General features: G+C 44.5%; 3 protein-coding genes and 1 pseudogene across 6 annotated transcripts; all 4 read right to left on the minus strand.

The window, feature by feature from the left end:
* Positions 1-1,234: 1,234 nt before the first annotated feature.
* LOC112885559 (putative disease resistance RPP13-like protein 2) lies at positions 1,235-7,851 on the minus strand. Its single transcript, XM_025951149.1, has 2 exons — positions 7,376-7,851; positions 1,235-3,873 (listed from the first exon to the last, which is right to left on the minus strand). Exons 1-2 carry the CDS (start codon positions 7,849-7,851, stop codon positions 1,509-1,511), a joined length of 2,841 nt encoding a protein of 946 aa, XP_025806934.1. The 3' UTR covers positions 1,235-1,508.
* Positions 7,852-14,580: 6,729 nt separating this feature from the next.
* LOC112884009 (pentatricopeptide repeat-containing protein At4g13650) lies at positions 14,581-18,891 on the minus strand. 4 transcript variants are annotated; one of them, XM_025949294.1, is made up of 5 exons: positions 17,954-18,891; positions 15,866-17,869; positions 15,692-15,742; positions 15,520-15,587; positions 14,581-15,121 (listed from the first exon to the last, which is right to left on the minus strand). In XM_025949294.1, the coding sequence occupies exons 1-2, from the start codon at positions 18,627-18,629 to the stop codon at positions 15,867-15,869; spliced, it is 2,679 nt and encodes an 892-aa protein (XP_025805079.1). In that variant the 5' UTR covers positions 18,630-18,891; the 3' UTR covers positions 14,581-15,121; positions 15,520-15,587; positions 15,692-15,742; position 15,866. The 4 variants fall into 4 exon arrangements, with proteins under 4 accessions (XP_025805079.1, XP_025805078.1, XP_025805076.1 ...); XM_025949293.1 differs by having other exon boundaries at positions 15,692-15,739; positions 15,866-18,891; XM_025949291.1 differs by having other exon boundaries at positions 15,866-18,891.
* Positions 18,892-20,482: 1,591 nt separating this feature from the next.
* LOC112885560 lies at positions 20,483-21,205 on the minus strand (annotated as a pseudogene).
* Positions 21,206-25,679: 4,474 nt separating this feature from the next.
* On the minus strand, positions 25,680-27,413 carry LOC112887474 (universal stress protein PHOS34-like). The gene is made up of 3 exons (XM_025953650.1): positions 27,055-27,413; positions 26,748-26,964; positions 25,680-26,130 (listed from the first exon to the last, which is right to left on the minus strand). The coding sequence occupies exons 1-3, from the start codon at positions 27,263-27,265 to the stop codon at positions 26,043-26,045; spliced, it is 516 nt and encodes a 171-aa protein (XP_025809435.1). The 5' UTR covers positions 27,266-27,413; the 3' UTR covers positions 25,680-26,042.
* Between the last annotated feature and the right edge of the window lie 133 nt (positions 27,414-27,546).

The raw sequence follows: 27,546 nt of genomic DNA on the forward strand, positions 1-27,546 counted from the left end.
ACAGCGCACGCCGTGGCTCGCCTATTACAGGCCATCATCACGCGTGCAGCGCCGTGACGGGACAGCACACAGCCCGCGCACTGTGCACGGTGATACGACGCGCCGCCTTCAGATCAGACGGGCTTACCGTGGTGTCAGCTTACCTGCCCCATGTGTCAGTGGCAGGCCACACCTTTTGACTTTAGCGCGCCCGACCCAGCTACCGCATTAAATGCTGGTAGGTGGGGAGGCGACCCGCAAAGGGGCCTCAGGCCGCAGGCACGCGGCGGGCCCAGCTCCGCTCCTCCCGCTGGGCAACACATGGCGGCACCGGACCCCTTCCCGGGGAAAGGGGGGCCCGGGGCCCCCGAGGCCGGTCGGAGTGGGCTGGCCTGTGATGGTCCGGTCATCACACGTGGCGGCCCCGGGCCTCCCAGGGGAGGCCGGGTCCGCAGGGGCTACCCGAGAGCTATCCCACCCATCTGGGTGTGCAGAGACCTCGGGCCTCATGGAGCTCGGGGGAGGGTCCGGAGACCGCGGTCCCAGCTGTCAGACCCGGAGACCGTATGCCACGTGGCCCAGAGGCGAGGGGGAGCATGGATTATGAGAAGCCTAAGATCTAGGCACCCTAGCGGGAGGTACCCCTATCTGCATGTACCGACAGGTGGGGAAAAAAGAAAGAAGCCGAACCGGTATGTTATAACCGATGGCAGGTGGTTAAATACCCACCGGAATCGGTGAAAATCTGGGGTACGAGCCGCTGCGGCAATTGAACTGGTGGAATCGACTGTGTCCACGGAATCGCTGCGCCCACCGGAACCCTTTAGTTGCGTTCTCGGATTCTTTGACGCGAATCGGTCCCAGGAATCGGAACCAAACGGACCCTAAAGCTTGACGACCACCGCTATCCCCTTTCTGCTGCTGAATTTTTGCCGCGGGCTGCTTCATGCTGCTGGCCGACTCACAAAAAGATCGGCCGGTGTTGCGCTAGAGACCCATTTCCTCGTGGGGGTATAGGGTTGAAAATAGAACAGATATAGATGGATATACATAGATATGAATACAGATATTTTTTTCAAACCAACATAGGCTAATTATATGCTTCTAACAAATTTTTCAAATAACAAATTCTATAATGTAGCTTCAATTCTAGTCGGTAATTAAATTTGAAGATACATTAATATAGATGTTTGTTTATAACAAGAATTTCAATTGAACAACGCCCATATATTTAACAAGAATAACAAACAGTACACATGCCGTATTTTATCTGAACACAGATTGAAGGGAAACTACTACAGGCAAAACATGAAAGGAGGACTCCACATGCTTTGTAATATTGCTACTACTTAAACACACACACACACACACACACACGGCAACTGCACTCTCATATGTAAACCTGATGGAGATGACTACGAAATGCATGGTGAATCTAAATTCAAACGCAACAATATGTATAAAACATAGGCACACATCCATTTAACAGCCGGGCAGATAGGCAGTTCAAGCGCAGATGAGCCCTAGTGTTAGTACAGTGTCCCGGCTACCATACTTTCCCTCCATCTTCCAGCTCTCAGCATGGCGTCCATTATGTCCTCGCTCTTTGTTTTGATGGCCACACAGTTAATCTTTTCACTGAAGGCACTGTTTGCTGGTTCGACAGTCAAGTCGTCAGGCATGTTGCAGAGCACTACTTCCTCTAGATGGTCCATGAGGCCTTTCAGGCATTGTGGCCCCTGGTTCCCCTCAAGCTTAATATTCAGCTTGGTGAATCCTGATAGAGCAATCCTTTTGATCATTGGAATGGACTTGGGCCTTATTGTCCATTCTACCAAATCTTCCAGGTCGGCCATCACAAGGTTCGTGACGCTGTTGAATCCACTGTCGGAGAACATGAGCTTACTGCCGTCATACGATTTTTTCGATAACACTAGCTCCCTCAGGTTTGGTAGCTCACCTATCCTGTCCATGAATTCTTGATTCACCATTGACAACTTAAGCACTAACCTGTTCAGGTTTGGCAATGTGTACCGCTCTTCAATATCTGCATTTGACATGTCAATCTTTCCGTACAGCTCAAGGATTTGTAGACGTTGAAGGGTAAATTTTGTCAGCTGGATGAATGGTATTTTCTCATCCTCAGGTTTTGCAGCCAGGTGCAGGTACACAAGTGCCTCCAGCTTCTGAAAGGCATCTGCAAGTGCCTCCCAATGGCCAGAGCCCAGGCCTGAGATCTCAAGATGCCGAAGATAAATCATGTGGTGCAAAGGGCTTATGTTTTTTTCCCATGGATCAGTACACACCAAGCCGGTGAGCGTTTGCATGTTGCTTAACACTCCAACTGATTTTGGCAAGTTCAGCTTGTTTGCCATCACATGGCGTAGCGTTGGAATCTCCCAGAATGCCTGTGTAGCATTCTCAACCCTAGATCTTGTTATATCAAGTGTTTGGAGATTGATTAGTCGCCCCATTGAAGAAGGGATATGAACAAGAGAGCGGCTCCTGATGCCTAAATATCTTATATGGACCATGTTCCCAATTTCACTTGGTACCTTCCTGATCCGCATTCCTCGGAGATCAACTACCCGAAGAAATTTGGACCTTGGAAGAAACTGGAGGCCATGATAGCGCAAGCCATTGTGACCTCCATGATTCTTCACTGAGTTTGTTTTCCTCTCTTCAGCGAAGTCACATAAGATGGACCTTAGCTTGGGAAATGAAGTGTCCATAGGAACATGTGACTGCATATAGTTATGGAGGCAAAGGCGTCGCACTGAATTAGGCATAAGGAGATCAGCATTGTCGTGGACCTCAAGGAAGCTTTCTTCATGTGCTTCTGATTGTGCAAAGGCATGCACGCGGTCATGAATAGTGACAAGCCAAACACCGCCACTGGGATCCTTCCTCACAAGATTGATCATGCCTCTCGAGATCAACTCCTTGAGGTAGCTCTGTCCAATGTCCTCCATGGTCTTCCCCTTCTTTGGCTTCAAGAACCCCTTGGCAACCCAAAGTCGCACAATATGCCTGGCATTGAAAATTAGATTCTCCGGCATTCCTGCAAAATATAGGAAGCATGACTTCAACCTGCTTGGTAGATCATCGAAGCATAGTGCCAATATTCTCTTTACTCGTTTGGACTTCTCATTTGTTTTAAGTTGTGAGAGCACTTTGTCCCATTCCGTGAAGCTTTTTGTTCGAAGAAGCCCAGCAAGCACAACAATTGCCAAGGGGAGGCCTTGCGTAATCTCAAAGACACCCTTGTGAAAAATCTCTAACATTTCCTCTTCTTCATTTTTTAGCAAGGGTTTGCTCCCGAAAACCTTATTGTGGAACTGATTTTTGCTCCCAAATACTTTGTGGCAAAATAGGTCTTTGCTCTCATGCTCATTAAGGTAATTTATTCTGAGTGGTGAAACTTTAGGGTCAGCATATGCAGCTTCTTTGTCCTCAAGACGAGTGATGATCATAATTCTACTCCCTAATTCCCCATTGTCCGGTAGGCCATGCAACACGGAGTTCCAGTTGGTGAAGTTGACTAGCCCATCCACCATTATCAGATACCTTTTATTCCTCAATTTTTCAGAGAGAGAAGCATGCAGTTGTTCTGTGGTTAATGACATTTTATCATCAGCATCAGGACAAAGGCGTTTGTAGATGAAGTATAAGATGTCAGTATCTCTGATGTGCGGTGGAATGTTGATTGAAACACGTTGGTGAAAGTGACACCGGATGTCGGAACTGTCATAGACTTTCCATGCAAGTGTAGATTTGCCTATGCCACTCTCCCCAACAATTGCTATGACAGATCTCTCCTTATCATCTTTGAGGAGCTGGCATTTAAGGGCATTGAATTCTTTCTCGAACCCAACAAACTTATTTTCTTCATCCCTGCATGAGTTCATCATAATGAATTAGGATAAAATGCAGTAGGTTTTGTTCCGTCTATACACATGAATATTACAAACTTATAATATCTTTATGTAAATTTCCAATGTCTTTTCGTTATTCATATGAGATAACTTGTAAAAAGGTATCATTCTTGCCATACATCTCGCATATGATTAAATAATTTTTAGTGGCACCCCTTCTACCATGCGCTTTAATTACATCATATTGCATATAACTTTATATTCACGTTTCACACTTAAATATTGCTCCCTCTATTCTAGATATTTTTAAATTTTTTCCATCAAACCTTTTAAACTTTAACTATGGATAGTACAAGAATCATAAAAGATTGACAACATAAAATTGATATTAATTGATTCAAAATGAAACCAACTGTCATAACATGTAACCTTTTCTATTTAAAATTAATTGTTTTTAAGATATTATTCGTCAAAGATAAAAATATTTAACTTTCATCAAGTCTAACAGTTGTTATATTTTAGGACGGAGATAGTACTTATATTTCTCGTCACGTCCATCACACACTCCTGTCATTATGGCAAAAAATTCTGCACCAACATCTTATGGTCTATGATCAAATACCAATTATAGCAGACTAAGGGTCTTTTTATACACCCGAAAGTGATGAGGCGGTTGTCTTCCCATTTATAATTTAGGAGCATTACTGGCAAATGTTGGACTATTCTAAAGCACTATATTTGATTTTCTAGAGATTGTTTTATTTGCTAGCTCCACCATTATTATTAATTAGTACTTGGTGGTAGGACCGAAAGGGATCACTTTCTACACAACCACAAAAGCTAGCCATTAAGGGGTTCCCTATTTTTAAGTTAGGTATATTGCCATTTCCATTCAATGTGGGACTATTCTAAACACTGTTCGTCTACATATATACAACAGTTTAGCCTATTTACACTCCATGTAAATGCTACACAATGCCTATAGCATAGCCATATCAGTTTAATCACACGTTTAGCCTGTTTAATATCTGTTTAACCTATTTAAATAGTTTTTAGTATAGATAAATATCTAAATGATAGGTGACCTCCTGGTTAACGTTTAGTGTTTAGGATAATAATGCTTCTAACAATAGCCCCTTCACATATTGGTGTTCTTCGATCTTTCACTGTGTCCTTCACCATTTACTAACGATCCCTTAGGTGCCTTCACACACATATATCTATGGGTCCAAATATTGCTCGCCCACATCTCATGGATTGGGCTATATGATACCCACATCTCTTGACTGGGCTATGATACCAACTATAGGACTGTGAAAGGGTCCACTTTCGACACCCTAAAATAAAGCTAGCCAATAAGATTAGGGTCTTCCCACTTTTTAAGTTAGCTAATATTGCTCTTCCACAGTCAATGTGAGACTATTCTAACAACTTGTATACAATTTCCATTGAATTCTTAATGGAATAAGCATTCAAGAAATATAATTAAAATCATGGGTCACTGCATTCCCTTTTGATGCGTCTATTTTTATCAAATTCATGCTATTAAATATTTCAAATTTGAAGTTTGGTGTTGCTTATATTTTCATATTTAATGGTCAAACATGTATTCAGATGAATAGCATGGTGAATTCAATGAGGAGCTGACGTAGGACAAGTATTCTAGTCACCATTGCTCCATGCGTGTTTCATTGAACAATTAGCATGAGCCGTGTTTAACATGAAATTTCTATGCATATCGTTTCCTTCATACATTTTGACGTGAACTGCATTGTGACATATATATCATGCATGTATATCAAGATTTAGCTTCTTCTATATATATATATATATATATATATATATATATATATATATATATATAGGAGTGCTTTGGAACACTTTTTATAAGGACAAACCGACAAAAGCAGGTAACTTAGATGTAGATGTAGCGATACTAATAGTGGATATGAGTAATTTAGATGCAAATTTAGGTGGTTACTTTAGATTATTATTCATGGTTTCATAGTTGGGTATATTTGATGAAGATTAGGGGTTAGTTTAGTTTAGTTTTTATAATGGCATAGGTGTAAATTTTAGATGGAGATCTAGGGGTTACTTTAGAATATTTTTTAATATCAAAGATGGATATTTTTTTCTAAGTATAATAGATACGATGGTTATTACCATAAATGATTATTAGAGTCTATGAAATTTATAGCGGTATGTTTCTGATTCTTTTAAAATTATAGTATTTATTTTTTCTATGCTGTCACACGACGATTAATGTAGAGACTCCAAAAGGATTCCTTAATTAGTACTATTAGAGTTTCGCTGGTATGCTTAGGGGTGGTAAAGGACGTTGAATTTTAGCCTACATAGTCTAAGGGTCAGACCTTAAAAGGGTCGTGTTTTAATTTATACAATTTTGAGTTAAAAAATATATAAGGATCAAATTGGATTGTGAAGAGAGCACTAAGGCCATAATTTGTTACCTTAAGTTCTGTAATATGCTTTGTTGATGTCGTATGTTTAAATCCATTCTGATGTGATATGATGTAGATGTTACTGTAACATTGGCAGGAATCGAAAAGGGCTATCATTTACTAGATGGAGGAATATGCATTGCAAATCCTACTATGTTTCGAAAAATAATACAGGACCTAATCTCCAAAAGAAAAGGGGCCGGGCATGACATGTCACTACTTAGTTTACCCTTTGCAAACGGGCTATTACCGCCATGTTACTTCTCTTTACACCCATGATATATATCCATAAGATTAATAGCTATTATATATATATATATCCAAAACGAAGATTTGTTCTAGCTCTAAGGATCCACGTTCTTTATTGTAGCATACATACCCTGAGTTTGTGCTATTAATCATAGTTTTAGAAAATTTCTTAAACTACCTGTTGATTCGCATAAGTTTCTAAACACTACTTCCTCTATCCTAAAAAATATTTTTTAGATTTGTCTTAAGTCAAACTATCTTAAATTTGACCAAATTTATAAACAAAAGAATCAATATTTGTGACACAAGATAGATATAGTATGAAAATATATCTTATGACGAATCGAATGATAATTATTTAGTATCATAAGTATTGATAGTTCTTTTTTATAAATTTAGTCAAACTAAAACTGGTTTGACTTAGGACAAACAAAAGAGCACTTATTTTGTGAGAGAGTGAGTACACAAGAAACCATGTGGTAGACAACTATATATATAAGCCTTCGTGTCTGAAAACCTACAGGTTTAGAAGTACCCTATTACCTACAATATCATCTGATGACAAGATGGCCCACATGTGAGATAGTGTGGGAGTAACAAAAGTTCTTATTTTGTATTAGGTTTACTAGCTAATAACTTGTGCCCTTAACTTTGTAAGCTTTTGAGACGTTACTGAACGTGTAAGTTTTTTATTTAAGGCTGCAGATACCAGATAGGTGAGCCCCAGCAGGTCACAAATAAGTAGGAGGAGGAATTGATGATGAGAGTTCATGCGAGGCCATATGACATGCATATGCATGGACGTACCACGACGCGGCGGCGGAGTTGGTCGGATTCTGCGCTGACGAAGTGGACGACTGTAGCTTCTCGATCTTGTACTTGTCGACGTTCTCGGAGATCTCCTTGAGCCTGTTCTTGATGCTGTCCATCCGATCCCTGAGGACACGGCGGACGGAGACTTGCGTGGTGCAGGTGGTGGCGAGCTTGAGACACTTCTTCCACGCGGGGAGGCCGAGCCGCTCGAGGTCGGCCTTGCGCAGGAACTCATCCAGCACGTCCTCCACCTCGTACGCGACGTCGCGCGTCTGCCGCACCCAGAGCCCGATGTAGTTGTTGGCCCCCGTGCGGCGCTCGTGGTCCGCGTGCTGGATGAACGTCTGCAGCCACTCGAGCTTGTCCCGGAGCAGGCGGATGTCGTCGTCGACGCCACGGAGGAGCGCCGCCTCCTTCACCGCCAGCTCCCCAAGCCGGATCAGCACGAACGTGATGGAAGCAGATGCCATGACGGATCACTCTCGGTCGTCAACCCCTGGCCGGGCGGCGTGGCCTGACCAGTAAGTAGTAGCTTAGGTCGTAGCTAGCTACAACTTTGTGTGTGTGTTTCCGGCGTCCTCCTTAGCCTAGAGGTGTTCCTATATAGAGAGGAACGCAACCACTTAGCGGAGTAAACCAATGCAAGGGGAGATTATTAATTATTGGAGGGAGCACTGCTGACATGCATGGTGATTGGTGAATGAGGTCGTCATCGAGCGAGTTGGCTCTCTTATCAGCATGTAGCAGAAACAGAATATACTAGCTAGTATGTATGAATGCAAGGTGAATGCCAACCAACTAGGTATTGCCAGTTTATTTCTTCCTGAAAAAGTGGACCAACTGATCAGTTGACCCTGCTGGAGATATACTAAATGTGGTGGTTATTAACTGGTCAGTGAACCGCTCTGCCTAAGTCAACTAAGTATTCCCTTTATTTTTTTTACATGTCGTATTAGATTTGTTCTAAATTACTTTAACTAAATTTAGAGAAAAATATTTTTCTGTAAAAGTTGAACAGTTTTAACTTGATGAAGCTAGTACGATATGTAAAATGAATAGAAGTACCTTATAAATTGAACCCCAATACCACTATTGGAGAGCGCCTCGTCCATGCCGGATCCTAATAACCTTATCCGTGTCGCGGTGTCAGTTTTGAGGGCAGCAGAATGGAGCGATGCGACACGGATGAGCAGGTTTCTGTACCACCGTGCCGGTGTATAGGTGCTGGTATGGACAATCGTTTCTCTCTACCGGCGCCCTGTTGAAACCCCAGCACGTAGATGAAGTAGTCCAACCAGCGTTAAACCTGGACCAGCATGGATATTGTTGCCAGACCAAAAAAGAAAAAGAAAATTGGTACGCCAGCCTTAGTTCATGGTTAATAGCGTAGCAAGGGGAATATTCCTGCCCTGAATCAATATTGAGATACCATAGGTTTCAAAGGATAACATTATTAAACATCATATCTGAGTACTATAGATAGCAAGAATTTTAATGAACGAACTGCACATGGTTCAGTGACCAGGTTATTGTTTGCTTCTACGGATGGTAAAAATATATTATTGACCATCAGATCTGGGCATTACCTATAATACGCATTTTAGTGCTACCACGAATTAATTTGCTTCTAACGATGATAAAAGTAGACGTCATCTGAAAGCAAGTAAACTGACCAAGTCGTGAGACAGCTTCTTCCTCCTATGCTCTGTGAGTTGTCCCGGAATGGCTGAAAGAAACCACGTACCTCCAGGAGCATTGTGTATACTTGCAATGTAGTCTTGAATACAGTGACTTGTAAAGGAAAATAATAAGGTTTGTATGCTTATTAGTTGGCGCTCGTCTGACTTAGGCCCACTTGAGAGGGAAAGTTTCATTTTTGGAACTAATAAACCAATAATTGTGATTGTACCTACTGAAGTTCGGTGTCTTCTATGCAAAGTCCAAAATCATTCCAACTTGATATCATGATGTCATGGATTATTGATGGTGGCAACGGTATTTTCCGCTAGCTTGCTCGGTTAGATATCCAACCACAAAGCCAATACAAAGCACAAGGCAAACCATTCTGATGACACAGGCAACTTTTCAAAGTGTCATACACAGCACAATATAGATGAAATATAATAAACAGCTACACATTAGAAATGCTAAGTCTCGTGCCTTCTTTAATTCTGTATAGAAGAAGCAAGTTCCCAATGCAAACTTCATCAAACTTATTCCGGCAGCAATATCGTCTGACTGTGTTAAGCCAAATTAATCTGGATCGGCACTCAATTTGTCAAGTACCATCGCACAAATAGAGCAATTATATATGCTTCCTGTAATTTCCTCTTCTACTGTTCCACACTGTTTTGATAATTAGAAGGCACATTGTTCTGCTGGCAACTACTTTGTGAAACAAGACCTTTTCCAGATCAGTATAGATTGCTAGAAACCTTGTTGTACTTGCTTCTGTTGCTGCTTTATATTATTATTTCTTCTCCTGCCCAGCAGCCTATGGAGAATACTTCTGTGAGCACCTTTAACATCGATAATAATAGATATTACAGTTTAACATAGATCGCTATTAAAATACAGGACCGGTTCATTTATGCACGATAACGGTATAAAATACTCCCTCCGTCTCTTAATATATGACTTTGAGGGCATGATAATATAATTAGTTCAAAAAATAAACTAATTAGCATTTCTCAATCGTTGTTTATTTAAAAATGGAGGCAGTATATATTGACACAGGTTAGCTTCTGTATTAATTACATCTATCATGAATTTCTTTAGCTTGCCGGAACATTCATCATCCTTTGTGTAATGGCTATTACATAGATGCATGCTCCAAGATTTTTGCTTCACTCTCTGATTGAGATAGTGATTAATCCAGTGAAGGCTAGACCAGCAAGTAGCCTAGACGCATCGAATGATGCAACCACTGACACATATCTAATAGCCCGTACAGGTCACCACCCCTCCCCCTGGAACGAATGACATGCTTACGTGTTCACAAAGCAACAGTATATACCTTTCGTCTACCAGCAAACATGCAAAGTCTTCTCTTTTTTTTCGGTGTGTCTTTGTATCAATCCACCTCATTTGTTCTTCTCTTCCTCGCAAAACCATGAACCATTCAAAGTCTTCGATCATTACCAACACGCTATGCCTGTACAAGTTAAAATGGTCTTCAAGATGCACATTACTATACTCTTGGAGATACTGAGAGGCAGACAGAAAATTTAAACTTGAGAAGGTACCAAATGATGGTACAAGTACCTACCTTCTTGACAGGTACAAAATTTAAGGTTAACAATACCGTGGTATACGTCTATGTAGTAGCAATTTAATGCAATGAATAGCCTTGAATTTAATTTGTATATTCCAAGGGCTTGTTTGGAGGAGTTAAAGTTAGGTGCTAAACTTTAGCACATATTAGCACTCATACGCATAGTAAAGTTCCTGAGTCTTGGCTAAAGTTTAGCCCACCTCATTAGCACTCCCGTTTGGATATGGATACACTAGTGCTAAAGTTTAGTACTCTCACCTATTAGCACTTGCATCCAAACAGAATCTAATTTAGAACTTAAGGTAACAATGTCTCTTGCCAACTGCTAGAGGTGGTAAAAATAGACATCTTTGAATCACAAGTACATTGACCCAGACTTAAATGAACAGTAGTGATATAACAACTTGTAGGGAAAAAAATACTAGGATTTACATGATTCGTTGCTGCTTATCAGACTTTGATCCACTTGCGAGTAAATGCCAGATATGTGTGTTCCCCATTGACAATGTTATATGTGATTAAGCAGTTGCCATCCTGCAGAGTGCTGATTAAAGGAGGAATCAAAGAAAACATAGTTATGTTCTAATTGAATTGCGACATATATATATATAGTTGTATTTTATAATTTGGATCCAAGCACAAGCACTACTACACAAAACGTTTGTACGGTCAAAGCCACATTTGTAAGGGTGGTTCCACTATCCGTTTCTACTTTTCACAGATAAAAATAGAATATTTGTAGAGGCACATTCGCAACCGTCCCTCAAAATCGATGTTTAGGAGCAGGTTATGTTGCGGTCCGCTCATTAATTGCCTGTCCACGTCATGATCCAGCTCTAAAAAATAATTTCAAACAATCAGAAAAATATTATAACAAATAGAAAACAGAAAATAAAAAAGAAAAAAAATTCTCGAATACAAGAAGCCAACCCTAAGCTGCACCAGACAGTCTCAAATTACTGGAGAAGAAATCCAAGACACCGGATGATCCACTAGTATCATTTTTGTGAGCAGCGGCTTAATAGATCAAGCACTAGTTGAAAACTCAATGACACCAGATGATCTGGTGCTACATTTTGGTTCAGCAAACTAAGTGCTAGACAATCTACCAGAGACGATGTCAAAGCTCCAAGTTAATTAGGAACTCTTCAGCACCGGATAAGCCATTAGGTATCGGATTAATGCAGCATATCAATGTGGTTGGTCTGGTGAATTACTTAGCAACCTACAGAAGATTTTTGGAGAATTCTCTTCATCACCAGATGATCCGATGCCGCACCGGATAATCTGCTGCCATAGGGAATGAAGCATTGGAGGAATTTTGAGGAGGGAATCCAACGGCTATATGTCAAAAGGGGCACCAAATGATCTAACACCTACCCTATGAGTGTACCGGATTATACAATGCTACTGCACTTATACTAGCCATTGGAGCAACGGCTCTTTTGAGTTACTGGGCTATTTATACCCCCTCCACTAGTCTATTTGGAGTTGATGAAGTATGCTAAGGTCCATTAGAGTGCAAGACACATCAACAACACATCCAAACCACCAAAATGGTAAATTGATCATGTTCAAGGCAATAAGCAAAAGACTAGAGAGTGGTTAGTGCTATATTAGGTCTAGAGTGAGAGAGAGAGAGAGAGAGCAAGTTGTTGTTGTCTTATGCTCAAATTCTTGGAGTGAACCAACCTTGTAAGCTTAGTGCACCGACTTCTTGGAATTTCGGTGGCTCAATGGCAAATCATCGACCCTTCGACTTGGTATGGAATGGCGACAACAACCATATACGAGGGACAAGGAGACCCTTTTTAAGGAGAAGCTCCGTAGTGAAGATATCGTTAAGATAACCAAATAGAAGGAGTGGTGAATCTTGCCTTAGTGAAAAGCTTTTCATCCAACTTGGTAAGAGGCTTGTAGCGAGCCTAAAATTTTGACCGGAAAAGATTTTGGTGACCGGGAGCATATTCTTGGTGGAAATCCAATGTGGACTCGAAATGGCATTTGCCTACCGATACGGGATAAATCATCATGCTGAGAGTTGAGTTTACATTCTCTCTAACCTGCTCTTTTACGTTTTTGCATTTCATACTTGCAAATTGTGTTCCCTTACTTTCTTAGATTACTTTCTACTAGGATTAGCAGTAGGTTGAAAAATTCTTTATGGGTAGGTGCAAACATTAGTTGAACTTCAATTATACATCTAGATAGCATAATTAATTTATATTTTATGCAAAATAGTAGAAATTGTAGATTAAGATTTTTAATTTATCTAATTCACTCCCTCCACCTTGTAAACTATACAAACACGATTCCTTTCAACTGTCAAACTAAGGGTGCGTTTGGTTGGGCTGTGAGTTGTGAAAAAGCTGCTGTGAGCTGTGAGCTGTGAAAAAGCTGCTGTGAGCTGACAGCTGTGAAAAAGCTGAAAGTTGTTTGGTTCAACCTGCTGTGAAACTGTATGTTTGCTGTAAATTGTCTATAATGCCCTTTGAGGCCCTGATATACTGTTTGTATGCAAAATAATTATAATGATGAGATTTTTGCATTAATATGACATAATTTAATATTAAAGATATGATTCATTTTGCAATGTCATGAAATTGTTCATCTCATCAAAAGAGTTATCATCTAGATAACTATCTTATGCCGCCGAGAGGAGGTGGGCCACCGGGGGAGGAGGGGCGCCGGGAGGAGGAGGGCCGCCGGGGAGGAGCACGCCGGGGAGCCGGAGGGCCGCCGGGGGACGAGCGCGCCGGGAGGAGGAGGGGCGCCGGGGGGAGAGGGGCGCCGGGGGAGGAGCGCCGCCGGGAGGAGGAGGGCCGCCGGGGGAGGAGCACCGCCGGGGGAGGAGGGCCGCCGGGGGGAGAGGGGCGCCGGGGGAGGAGCGCCGCCGAGAGGAGGAGGGGCGCCGGGGGAGGAGGGGCGCCGGGAGGAGGAGGGCCGCCGGGGAGGAGCGCGCCGGGGAGCCGGAGGGCCGCCGGGGGACGAGCGCGCCGGGAGGAGGAGGGGCGCCGGGGGAGGAGGGCCGCCGGGGGGAGAGGGGCGTCGGGGGAGGAGCGCCGCCGGGAGGAGGAGGGGCGCCGGGGGAGGAGCACCGCCGGGGGAGGAGGGCCGCCGGGGGGAGAGGGGCGCCGGGGGAGGAGCACCGCCGGGAGGAGGAGGGGCGCCGGGGGAGGAGGGCCGCTGGGAGGAGGAGCGCCGCCGGAGGAGGCGGGCCGCCGGGGGAGGAGCACCGCCGAGATGGAGGAGAACCCTAGCGAAGCTGTCTGCCTGTGCGTGGAGAGGAGGACTCGGGGTGGAAAAGAAACGAATCGGTATCATAACGAGTGGCAGTGGGTAATTTTCTCCATATTCGTTTGCCCTCACCGCAGCAAAAGCAGGTCCCTCTCGGCTGCGGGATTTCTACTGGCAAAAGCAGGTCGCGGTGGGAAAAGCAGGTTGGGGTCCGGATCGTTTGGTTCGGCTTCTGCTTTTGTAACGCAAAAGCAGGTTGCAGAAGTCAAACCAAACGCACCCTAATAAATGCACGTCCCAGCTGCTCAGAGCAATGCTCTCCTTTAGCACAGCTTCTTGAAGAGCTTCACATGACTCTATGCCAAAGGGATATTTTTCCAGCAGCTTCATCCATGAAACACCTGGTGAAACTGTTCCCGGCTTACACTGGGGAGGAGAAGCTGGAAATCGTAGATTCGCTTAGCTTCTTCCGCAGGTCCAAGTTTCGCCAAATAATTTTGAAAACAGATTCACCTTCACCAGAAAAGCTGCTTCATCAAAGAAGCCGCTTCAGAAGCCATTTTAGAAGAAGTTGAAGCTATGCCAAACCGGACCTTAATATTCATCCTTGGATTCCTGTTGGACCTCAAAACTCGAAAGCTCAATGGTTTTTCACCAGCAGAAACAATGCTGCAGAGTCAGACAGAGGTAAACAATTGTGCCGTAACTTTGTTGGAAAGCATAGGGAAGCTCCCTTAGCATCTGTAACATCGTCGAAAGAGATTCAGGACAGGACCAGTTCATTCATGTATTATAATGATATTACCTTTCGCAGGAAATGATCCAAGTGGATCTCATCTGCACGGAATGCCACGGTCCTGGCAGTGCATTCCAATGCATTGCCTTCTCAATTCTACCGTGCGAAGCTATTCTGGAGTACGTGGCGACATGATGCTGGCCCAATCAAGTCAGATCAGCATTATTAGTTCAATAGATGCCACTCTTTCTGCTTGATTAGCTTGTTCTTGCTCTAGAGAGGAACCTATCAGGTGATTCAGACTCCATCAGGCCCATGTCATACATCAGGTTCCTTCCTTCGGCAAATAATAGATCCTCGTTGCACACTGCTCTGGTCCATCCAAACATTCCTGAATTGATTCACATGCCCAATTGTCAAACTTGTTGGCCATTTGCTTAACTACCATTATGTCCCCAAGAGCCATGATGTTCTTGTAGCAGAAGAGCAGTCCCTGGAAGGCAATACGGGAAGGCTCAGGTCATTTTAGCAATGTCCACCCTACCACATTCAGACAAGAACATTTTCCTTAGCTCGCCTAGATACTGTACGCAACTATAATCCTTTTTGTCTTTTACAGGTTATACAAGGACTAAGGTTTGCAGGTACACCACACATACCAACGTAAGCATTCTATGAGATTATTTAATGATGTTACTGGTATTACTACAGAGTGTAGTCAAACGTCAATTGTTTGATCCCGAGAACAGGGTTGATAGCAGGGAAATGTTTCATAGGAATTGGGGTTCATCTTGGAGATTCAGCTCCTGGATAACATATTTTCTATTATCATTTCAATCTCATTTTTTCCACCACTTGGTAGATTGTATAGGTCTGCAAATGCATGCTTACCAGCAACTACTCCATCACCCTCTCTTCCAATGAACAAAGGTTGCTTGCAGTGCAACAACTGTCTTCACCTGAAACAAGCAAGATATAATTATATAGATTGAGACAAAGTACCTAAGACCAATTTGATTACCACAAGGATGGAAAACCACTAGCATGCTATAGGCATGAGTACCTGATCCAAAGCTCCCAACATCGCATTGCCTGGTCTTGCTGCCATTATCTTCTGAATTCCAATGTCAGATGTACATGTAAAAGTAAAGAAACTTTTGTAACTCCCATTTAAAATACTTAAAGTGACGTCATAATGAGCGGAAATGGAAACATTGGCAATGAGAACAGCACATACTTCACCAGAAGTCCCCACATGAACAACTGCCATTGGTAAAATGGTGAAATCTGTACACATCCCTTAATACAATCTCTCTTCCTGTGATATCAGAGGTAAATTTCATCCAATTGTGGCAGTCATTGCATACACGAAGATTCTTAATCACCCTAAGGGGCATACAAGGAGGCAAACTCATTAACCCAAACGCCACAGCTAACTTCTCACTATGGACAAAGGAAGTGGGATCTCTCTGTTCTTGCTCTTTTTCATGGAAGAGGTGGTAATTATCTTGCTTGTACCCTATTTTGGCTATCCTGTCATTTAGATCAGCTAAAAAACTGTATATCTGGTCAGCCAAGGGGTGCAACCGATCACCAGCAAAGAATGCATGAACTGCACTCTTCACTTCAATCCAACTCCGACCCGGTTCCTTTTTTACTCCTCTATCTTTCATCATCTTTCTGACCTGATCCCTATTGGACCACTTTCCAGTAACAGCGTATGCATTTGAAAGGAGAACATACGATGCTGAATCATGAGGCTCTAACTCCAGGAGATGTTTGGCTGCAATCTCCCCAATTTCTATGTTCTTGTGTACTTTACAAGCACTGAGAAGGGTTCTCCAAACCATTGCATCAGTGGATATTGGCATTTCCTCAACAAATGTCCTTGCACGATCAAGTTGACCAGCTCGTCCAAGAATATCCACAACACAAGCATAATGGTCAGGTATTGGAGTAATTCCATACTCATTAGACATGGATTTGAAGTGACTAAGACCTTCCTCAACCAAACCCACATGACTGCAAGCAGCTAACACGCCTATGAAGGTGACATCATTTGGTTTTAGACCTTCTTGCTTCATTTGATCAAATAAATCCAAAGCTTCTAGCCCACGTCCGTGCTGTGAACAACTTGTGATGATAGTATTCCATGACACCTCATTCCTCTCAGACATTTCAGAAAACTCCATCTTGGCATCTTCAATACTGCCACACTTTCCATAAAGTGAAATCAAAGCATTTGAAACTTCAGTTTCAGAGGTGTGCCCTGTCTTAATAGCTCTACAATGTACTTGTTTTCCTTGTTTTATATCTGCAAGGTTAGCAGAAGCGCTTATAGAGGAAACAAATGTGAACACATTGTACTTGGCACCTGCTTGACCCATCTGCTTGAATACCTTGAGAGCTTGTTCATATAAACCACTTTGCCCGAAACCGGAGACCAATCCATTCCATGTAATCTCATCCTTATGTTCAATTGCCCGAAACAAAGAGAAAGCTTCTTCACTTCTTCCACATCTTGCATACAAGTTTACCAACGTGTTCCAAATTGAAATATCAGCTGCATAACCAGACACATAAACCCGAGCATGAATTTGCAAGCCCTGGCACATTGCTTTGATTCCAGCACAAGCACTGGCAGCACTAGCTAGTCCTATGTTATCCGGCCAAATTCCACAATCCTGCATTTCTTTGAATGTTGCAAGAGCCTCCTCACAAAGGCCATGCTGCACATATCCAGCAATCATGGAAGTCCATGAGACCACATCTTTCTTTCCAAGCATTTCTAGAATTCTGCGAGCTTTATCAAGCCACCCATATTTGGAATACATATCTATCAGTACACCACTAACATACATGTCAGATTCGAAGCCATTTTTTATGCTTAATGAATGAATCTGCTCTCCAAGTTCAATTTGACCACTGCAAGTGCAAGTCCTCAAAATGCACGGGTAGGTGAATTGATTGGGGCGTATACCTGCAGCTTGCATCTGACAAAAGATTTCAAAGGATTTTTCTAGGTCACTGATCTGCCCATACACCACAAGCATTAAATTCCATAGTACCACGTTCGTCCTATCACCTGAATTGAAGATCTCATGGGCTGTTTCAATGTCGCCACATTTCACATAGAGATCGAGGAGTGAGCCTTCTGTTATGTAATCCAAAGACATACCTGCTTTCAGTAAATATGCATGGAGCTGCTTCCCGTTGTGGAGATCTCCCAAAGAGGCACAGGCTGCAAGCAAACTAGCAATGGTAACACAATCAGGCCTCAACCCTGATGACTGCATCTCATCAAAAATCTCCAATGCGCGCTCACCATGTTCACACTGAGCATGTCCTGAGATCAATGTATTGAACGTCACTCTGTCACAGAACGGCATGTCAGAAAATACCCTTTCTGCTAGCTTAAATGATCCAAATCGTAAGTAGAGAGCAATAAGCGCATTTCCCACAAAGGTCTCCGAACAGAATCCTTGCTTATAAACTTGGGCATGGATCAGCCGGCCTTGCGCAAAAAGCACTGCCTTAGTGCAAGCACTCAGCACACTGGACAGAACATACGGAGTGGGAACAACCGCGGATCGATGCATCAGGCGAAACAGCCCGAGAGCTTCTATTCCCAGACCATTCTGTGCATACCCGGACAGCATTGCCACCCACGAGACATGGTCCCTGGCAGACAGATCCTCAAACACTCGCCTTGCCCACCTTAGGAGCCCATTCTTCGCGTACAGATCGATCAGCAGGTTGCCAATGAGACGGTCACCCCCGAGCCCACGCACCACTGACGCCGCGTGGACCTCCAGCACACGCGGCCAGCGATCGGCGCGACCCCTGCACGCCCGCAGGGCGCACGCGAGGTCCGCCGAGCCCAGGGCTCCGTGCTGCCTGGCCTTCTCCGCGACGAGCGAGAGGGTTCTCTCCGTGCCGTCATGCGCGACGAACCAGGCGAGATACCGGTGCAGCGAGGCCGCCGCTTCCCGGCGCGTCATTCCGTCGAACACTTTGCCCGCGGCGCGAGCCCGACGGAGGTCATCATCCGCTGTCTGCTCGTGAGGATCGCGGAGTTGCGCGCGAGTGTGGGAATAGAAGATGCGGCGAGGTCCGAGATGGTGGCGGCGGAGGCCAGGCCAGCGGCGTGCCCCAGGCCGGCGGAGGCGGCGGCGGCGGCTGGGCGGGGAAGTGTCGATGAGGAGCTAGCTGCTGGCGGTTAGCGCCGTGCGGGCAGCAAGGAAGCAAAGCTCCGCCTGTGCCTGGGCCTGCTTCCCAAATCGACCCATTAGGCCCAAATCACACGATTTTTACATGCTTCGGCTACTTTTATTGGTTCAAAGTAAATCATAGGACCTTAACACATATCACTTGAGCAAATCAATTTAGTAATTTACACATTATGAAATAATCAAAGTATTTTTTTCAAAAAGAAATTTGAAGTATATAATAGGAGTAACTCGAAAACTTATCATGGATCATTTTGAATAATTTCAGGAATAAATAAACTGTACTATCAGAATAAGAGAATAAGGATCTTTTTTATTACAAAACATGTGAGCAGCAATAGATTTTCCCCACTACAAACATTAAAATAAACCGTTAAATAACAGATTTTTCAGAACAATAAAACTATACCACTTGAGCCGAATTTTGCTACTAGAACGGTCCAAATATATAAAGGAGTAATGAATTTTCACTACCAGAAAAATACAAAGCATACCATGGGCAATGGATTTTTTTTTTTACTCGAGCAATGGAAATATACTATGGAATAACTGTTTTTTATGGCCAAAACTACACAAAAAGAATACCAGAGAACAATCCAAAGCATGGTCCTTGCTGATGCATAGGCTTATTTGCCTTGACGTTTAATTTTCCCACCATGAGTGGCTTAGGTCTTGATCTAGTATGAATTTGGGACACACTGGAGATGAAGGAAGAGAAGCTATGGTTATATAACTATGGGTGCATGATAGTGTTGAGTTATTTCTTTTAATGTTCCAAATTTCTCTATTTAACGCCTCATTTCTCTAACAAATTGAAAAAGGCACAATCCTCTAGGGAACACCTAGCAGGTGAGTTAACATATGCCCATAAGAAAATCGTCCCTCGAGCTAAGACACACTACTATAATTAGGATCTTTAAATGTGGTGCTGGAATAAGATCACTGCACCCCTATGAATAAAAGCGAAACGAGAAGACACCGTTTCATTTCTATTCTCTTCAGGGCTTAGAGAAACAAGTTCCAACTTTACGTTCTATTCCTTGACGCGCCTTTGTGTTTTCTTCCCTCGACCTTGTCTCGGATAGATGGAAGATAATCCACCGGTACAGAATGGGTCTTTCATCTCGGAACTAATGTAGACATTAGTACCGGATCCAACGGCTAGGGGGCAGGAGGGATCTTTAGTCCCAGTTGAAGCCTCCAACCAGAACTAAAAGTAACTCTTTTAGTCCCGGTTGGTAACACCAACAGGAACTAAAGGGTCCTTAAACCGGGACTAAAAGCTCATCCACGAGTTAGTTCAAAAGAAAAATATCCCAATAAAGTCACATGCACTGAATAAGAAAGCTATGAATAAGGTGAGAAGTCTTAAATCTCGCAAATTACAGAATTTTTCTAGCGTCATTAACTCTTTATCCCGGATTGATTTTCCCGGTTCCTGACCGGGACTAAAATAGATTTGCCAACTGGGACTAGAGGCCGTCCTCTCTCCAGTCCACACATGTCGGGAAGCATATTGATGGGGAAATTTGTTCATTTTTAAGTCTCCTTGTGTAGACACATGTAGAAGTAGAACAGTAACCAAGAGAGCTAGACTGGAGCATCATCAAGCAGAGAGTACGTCGTCAGTGCTTGTGCTTTGGCCTCTTGACGACCATGACGGTGCAGTGCGCGTGGTGGGTGCATGCAGTAGTTGCTCACGCTTCCAAGAACCGCCCTGCACGCACGGCCGGAGGGGTTCATCACGAAACTTGGAAATCAAAACGACCACGCGAACCAAACAACAAGTTCATCATATCAATCTCATGGAGGATCAGATGAACAAGAAATCGAAGACGAGATCGACCTCTTCCACTTGCTGTAGCCATGGCAGCCGATGGCTGGGATCTCGGCGTGGTGCCGGTCGACCGCCTCGCAGATCACGCCCCTGGCGTCCCCCTCGATGGCTTCGTAGCCGACGTCGGCCACCTGCACGCGTTCGCCGTCGGAGGCCGAGATCGTGAGCGAGCCAGGTCATCGGTCTAGGCAGCGTGCGTGTAACTGCTACCTCGGCGCAGAGGCTCTTGGCCTTGTCCATGACCCTGGCGGCGGTGCGCTTGAGGTCGGCCTCCACCGTCGGCAGCAGCTCGGCCGAGCCGATGCCGGCGATGCCGATGACGGAGGACGCGGGCGGCTTCGCGGTGAGCACGCCGAGGCGGTACTGCTGCGGCCTGCGGCTGCCCCGGCGCGAAGAAGTGCTGCAGCGTTCACTCCAGCGCGTAGTAGCTGTGGTCGCTGTCGTCGATCCCCACCACCATCACCGGCTTCCCCGGCAACGATCCACCACCTCCTCCTCCCGCCGCCTCCATGTCAAGTTGCACAATTGAATAATAATGCTACGTATATCTCGATCGATACTCCGGCGATCGAGAATGGGATGGTAGGGGGTGATGGACAAAACAAGGGGACAATTAGGAGAGATCGAGGTGTGTGTGGCTATTGGTGTAACGAACTTAACTGTCTCGGATCGAGGTGGGACCAAAGGCCGGGAGGAGACCCCGAGCGTGGGAAGCGCTTGCATGTCCACGTAGTACGTATTAACCTCCTGTTCATTCTATCAGCCGGTTCAATTATTTTCGAGAGTCACAACTCACAGGAGAGGCAATACAGTGCTTCATGTGAGGTTACAGACTCAAGAGGGAGAGTGGTATTGACACACCGATGGCAATGCAAGGAAGGGTTGCAACTTTCTTCAATGGAAAAGAGTTCAATGATAATGGCTAGTATTCCGGTTGCAAGGGCGTGTGACAGTAAATTTCTCTTAATCCATATGAAGTCTCTTGACAAAGTTATGCAATAAGATATTTTGTGTTAAAGGGCTTTGGATGGTTGTCACTTAGCATCGATCCGACGACCTATTACAAATAGGTGTGTCTTCTATTCCAAAAATTCGAGACAAGCTGTGAAAGAAAGATAAAATATATTGCAGATATAGGAGCGCAGCATGTATGAAAATACATGTCCAAGTAAAATGGTTTTGTGTACAACTTATATTGTAATTGTTCTGTATGCCAATAATAATTGCTTTAAAACAAGTCACTATACTGGTTGCATGATAAAATATTGAGTCTGCATTGCGACTAGACTATAGCACTCGATTAACATCATTGTTCGTGTGAGTTACTTGTTAGGTGAGTAGGTGAAAACAATGGAACTTATTTTATGTTATCAAGTGATGGATACTCCTACAGTTAGACTCGTTCGAATCCCAACTCCTATAACTTAATGAAACATAGGAGAGATTTTCCACCCTATACATTCTTATTTTTATCCATTTAATAGCATGTTAAGACATGCAAAACAAAGAAAACAGACAAAGAATGATTCTAATAGACTTACTAAAGGAATAATAGGAGACTGAATAATAAAGACATCAATCGTACTCTTTTTGCAAGAGATAGAAGATAGTAGTTTAGCTGGTGCAAACAATTTGCAAATCCGACTAAATAGAATTGTATTTAGTATTCAGGAAGCATGGTTTGTAAGGCGTCGCGATAACTAGGCGTCCAAGCATGCTCGGGTGGTAGGCGTCCTCTCGCCTTGCCTAGCTATCTCCAATGCTTAGTATCCATTCTGCAAAATCTTGTGTCTTCTTTGGTTCTTCTCTAGAACTTGTAAGTGCAGTAGGGCGCATATTTTGTGTGAGTTTAATTTACTCAAAGTGCTTCCATAAGTATGATAACTTTAAGTATGCATCAATAATACGAGTCCTTTTTCCCTTTAGTATGACTGGCAAGGTTTGTCTAAAATCACCCCCTTACTATTGTCATCATGCCTCCAAATTGCTTGTCTTGGCTATTGTCATCTGTAAATCTTAGGATGTCTCTCAAGCTCTTGTCTAGTGCCTCAAAACAGTGTTTGTTTGTCATAGGGGCCTCATCCACAATATCAGAGATATCTTGTTTAAAGGTTTTGCAAGAAATGGTCCCTGCTTGATATCGCACGTTGAATCATTATTGATGTTCAGTGGGATGTGAAACCGTGAATGTGCGGTTCTTCCTCCCGGTAAAAGAAGTGCTGCTATCCCACTTGAGGCCACTGCTAAAATTATTTCTCCTTCAGATCTTAGTGATGTCATGATAGCATTCCAAAAAAATGTTTTCCATGTTCCACTATATCCATTAACAAATATAAGTTTGCCAAGTTTACTATTAATTGATTGTGTTATTGCATCAAAAGTCTTCCTCTGATCAAGATTCAATTTTTGTAGCAGCTTCAAATACTCTTTTTTAAGAGAACATTTGTCATAGTTTAGCTTCTCATTTAGCAACCTATTCCTTAGACCCTGCATGACTGTGCTGTCTGGTAGTTGTATTCCATCAAAGTCTTTTAGAGATTTTCCGCTTTTTCTTAGCAACTTCTCAATCTTTATCAGTGTAAGGTTCTTCTTTTGTCCTGGCTGTAGACGTAATGTGTACTCTCACGTAAGTTCTTGCTGATGGAGTCAATATGATGTGAGGACGGCCGACGTATGTTCCGACCAGCGGAGTCGAAATGAGAACGGCTAGTGGTGTGCTTCTACGTGACCTGGTTTTGGGAGTAGTACAAAAGCAGAGATAGGATCTTTTTTGGAAGGATGCTAACTCTCTTTATATGTTTCTTAGTTGGATTAATTAATTAACGAGCCTTGGAGATAAAGATTCTCTGTGATTTAAATAAGGAATATAAAACAATATTTGGTCCGATAGTTGAGGAGCTCACTTTCACTCGTTCAGCATTCGGTGCCTGCATCCCGTACGATCTTATGGACGGGTCACCAACCTGTACCTGTTCATATCTTCTGCTACCACGCCTCGTGATATTCTATTATTTGTGATATTCAAAAGAAGCTCTCTTTTGTAGGATGTTCATATGGAATCCTAGATGGATTCATATGGAGGGTTCAAAAGAAGCCTTCAATTAGTAATAATGAGATACCCACTGGACTCTAAGCTTGTGGACTGATGTATTGACTAATGCTATTAAATTTTTCTGTCATGGTATGTTTGCGATATGTCTATGGTGTCGCCTCGCCGCGCGCCTTATACACCTAGGCGTTGTGAGGGGGTAGGTCGCCACAAGTCGCCATAGCACCTTAAGAACCATGTCAGGAAGTGAAAAATCATGGGAGATACGTGTCAAGTTCGTAAAGTTAGCATTTCATATTGTAATTGGAAAAAATATTAAAGGGGGCCATATTTATCGCTATGTTTTTTGTAAGAGAAACTCAAAAAATATTCTAACTTTACATTTCATATTTTCTCAATAGTTGTATATTATGATGCGTAATTATCAATTGAATATATATAAGCAGTCTGATTTCACACCTAATTGACTGGTTATTGAATTTATCTCTTCTATACATGTGCCTATTATTGGTTATCGAGCGCATGTTGTACTCTACCCCAATCTTGTCTACTGTGTTGTGTGACCCGTTTAGTTTTTGGGTTTATTATGTCTTAACCCCGAGACTAAGTCTTGATGTCAGATCAATGTTTTCTCCTCTTCCACTCCTCTATACTAACAGTAAGATGTGTAATGGACGTGATGCCTCCCCTTTGTACGTTCACCCAGTCTAGATCTAGATCATCCCCAACCTCTCCTTCTCCAGCGATTAAAGATGGCAACAGGTAAAATCTACGTGATATTCCCTTCGTATACCTGAATCCACGAGCTAAACTTCATGCCCATATGGTCGTATCCACGCCCGCCACCCGCCACGGGTAGAAAATTATACCCATGCCCGCTATCCACGGTAGCACATGACCGCGGGCACGCCCGTGTACTCGCAGGTCAGCGCCTCGGTGGCGTTGGGTGCAGGGCAGCAAAGGACCCGAGGCACGGGCATGGCTCCTAGGAGGGGGGGGGGGACGCGCCCGGGGAGGAGGAGGGCCGGAGCCCGGAGACGGCGGCAGCGCACGCGGGAGGAGGAGGAGTGGGGGGGCGACGTGCGAGAGGAAGAGGGTCGGAGACCAACACGAGCGGGGAAGAGGAGGGCCGGAGCTCGGTGACGGACACGGGAGGAGGAGGATGGGACGACGCGACGTGCGAGAGGAAGAGGGCCGGAGCCTGGAGGGGGCGCACATGGGAGGATGAAGAGGGGCGGCACGGCGCGCTGGGAGGAGGGGGCGTCGGCGGCACGTAGGGAGGAGGGGTGGCGGCGCACAGAGGAGGTAGGGGGTGGCGGCGCACAGATTTAAACCCGTATCCATACCAGTTGGGTTTTCTATCCGCGGATATGCGAATATTTCGTGTCCGTGGATATTTTGTGCTTGTTGCCATCTTTACGAGCGATAGAGTAAGATTTAGGTACATAGATACTTAAATATTAGAGTTTCCCTGAAAAATTAGCTTTAGGTTCTATTGTGTCCCGATGGAGTTTAGTGTGAAGTTTCATCCGTCCTTACTCCCTGTCTTCCTCCTGCTTGTGTTGGTTCCCAGTGCTCTGTCTGCCTCCTTTGCCGTTGAAGTCTTTGTTGTCGCTGTTGGACATTAGGAGCCTGATGTTAGCCCCCCTTCCACCTCCAGATTTGGATACTTGTTGTTAGCAGTGAAAATTCTACCTCGTCCGTCAGCCAATTTCTTGGTAAATATAAAGAGGTATCAATAAATTTTTATGCATTCATCTAGTACTAATCACTCTTGCTATTCGTCAGTCCACTTGTTTTGCAGGAGTAAACCAGAAATACAACCAAAGTCCAATGAGTGGAGCGTATGCAATTATGATGCAAATGAACATATAGTAGAGGCCAAAATGGGACATTATGGCAAACAACCTCAAACGCCAAATGGGAGAGCACCATGTCGAAGAGCTCGTCAAAACGAACAAAATGGAGATACCATTTTTCTAATTTGGAGTTCCTGTTGCTCTCTGTCTCTGACTGACAACAAGGGAGACCAGAATTTGCAATCAGATGCACTTCACACGTATTGCATTCCATGAACAAAAGCTAGCATTGTTTTTGAGGTAGTAGGATTATTTTGTATGTACTTGTCAATCCATAGGTAGTAGGATTGCATATCCGGTTACTCGACCAGGTAACCGGATACGTGATGGTCGCTGATCTTCTGATTATTCAGAGACAGACACATATGCAACTTGACAACACGTAAATATATGTTTGCTTGTGGAATCCTGACGAGTCAGGTAGCCGCATCGATCGGTGCTCAGTGTTTGGGCTTGGGCTTCTTCACGATCATCACGGTGCAGTGCGCATGGTGGGCGCAGTAGTCGCTCACGCTTCCAAGAACAGCCCTGGTGGAGGTTCAGGGAAGTCAGTCAGCAGCACAGAAGTGAAGTGAGAGCAAGGAGAAGCATCAATTCAGAAGGAAAAGAATGCAGCTTCGAAGTAGTATAAAGCAATGGGCATGCAGTAAATCTTTGCCCTGTGTGCGGATATAGGAGCGTGAACAGTTAAAAAAATGCATTGAAGACAGGTTCAGCCGAGAATATAAATTGTTGACAATAGTAATTTTTTCTTCTCAATTCCTAATGTCTTTGTCAGCCACCAAATTTCCAGATTAAACTACGATCAGGCTTGGTCATTTGGGTCGTTGCAGGTGTACACATTCATACACACACATCCAGTGGCCAGTGCAGGTGCAGCCTAGTTCAATGATCATCACCCTTAACACCCTTAGCATGTTTTTGGTTGATCTGGAATCAGTTTTGGGCTTGTGCTGCGTTGTGCCGTTGCCAATAAATGCGAGTCATTTGGTTTGGAGCAGCGAGAGAGGAAAAACAGGGGAGAAGATTTGACTGATGAGACTATGAGAGGTTATTATTCCGAATGGCAAGGTGCAGTACAGGATGGGAAACAGGCGAGGAAAGCAGGGCAGAGCAGAGGGGATGGCGTAGCAGCAAGACTGTACCTTTTGATGGCCCCGTAGCCGTGGCTGCCGACGACGAGCATCTCGGCGTGGTGCCTCTCGACGGCGTCGCAGAGCACGTTCCTGGCGTCGCCCTCGAGCGCCTCGAACTCGGTGTCGGCCACCTGCGCGGCGGCGCAGAGGTCCCTGGCCTTGTCGATGACGCGCAGCGCGGTGCGCTTGAGGTCGGCCTCCACGAACGGCAGCACGTCCGCCGCGCCTGACGATGAACCAATCGATTCGCGGACCAATCAATCAATAAATCGATCAATCGGAGACTAGCACGGCGCGGCGAGCTCCGGCAACCTACCTGGTCCGGCGAGCCCGACGGCGGACGCGGCGGAGGGCTTTGCGGTGACGACGACGAGGCGGTACTGCTGCGGCTGGGCCGGCTGGAAGAAGTGCTGGAGCGCCCACTGCAGCGCGTAGAAGCTGTGGTCGCTCTCGTCCACCCCCGCCACCATCGTCATCTTCCCCCCAGCCGGCGCCGGCGCCGGCGCGGACGACGCCTCCTCCGCCATGCCTACTAGCTTGATCGGCTTTGGCTACTACCACCGAGCTAGCTTGCTTTGCTCGTTTGTGCACCCCAGGCGGGCGAGAGTAGAAGTACAAGGAAGAGACGGGCAGGCACGGGACACAAGAGAAGAAGGATCGCGATGGACTTGGCAGCCGGCGGTGCCGCGTAGTGCTCTCCCAGGTCAGGTCAAGACCCTCCACCGGTTGGCACCGCCGTCTGGCAGGCGGGCCCCGCCTCGAATCATTGAGGCGAGGGAGGGGGCGCCGGTCCGTGCGTGCGTGGTCC

The sequence above is a fragment of the Panicum hallii genome, chromosome 3 (genome assembly GCF_002211085.1).
Source record: "Panicum hallii strain FIL2 chromosome 3, PHallii_v3.1, whole genome shotgun sequence".
NCBI classification, from domain to species: domain Eukaryota; kingdom Viridiplantae; phylum Streptophyta; class Magnoliopsida; order Poales; family Poaceae; genus Panicum; species Panicum hallii.

What these genes read in the sequence shown, in the direction of transcription:
- LOC112885559 (XM_025951149.1), bottom strand. Translation starts at nt 7,851, where the DNA reads ATGGCATCTGCTTCCATCACGTTCGTGCTGATCCGGCTTGGGGAGCTG. An exon ending in AACTCCGCCGCCGCGTCGTG is followed by an intron (nt 3,874 to 7,375) that starts GTACGTCCATGC and finishes GAACTCATGCAG; the next exon opens with GGATGAAGAAAATAAGTTTG.
- LOC112887474 (XM_025953650.1), bottom strand. Translation starts at nt 27,265, where the DNA reads ATGGCGGAGGAGGCGTCGTCCGCGCCGGCGCCGGCGCCGGCTGGGGGG. An exon ending in CGTCGGGCTCGCCGGACCAG is followed by an intron (nt 26,965 to 27,054) that starts GTAGGTTGCCGG and finishes GTTCATCGTCAG; the next exon opens with GCGCGGCGGACGTGCTGCCG. An exon ending in GGCTACGGGGCCATCAAAAG is followed by an intron (nt 26,131 to 26,747) that starts GTACAGTCTTGC and finishes AACCTCCACCAG; the next exon opens with GGCTGTTCTTGGAAGCGTGA.
- LOC112884009 (XM_025949293.1), bottom strand. Translation starts at nt 18,629, where the DNA reads ATGACGCGCCGGGAAGCGGCGGCCTCGCTGCACCGGTATCTCGCCTGG.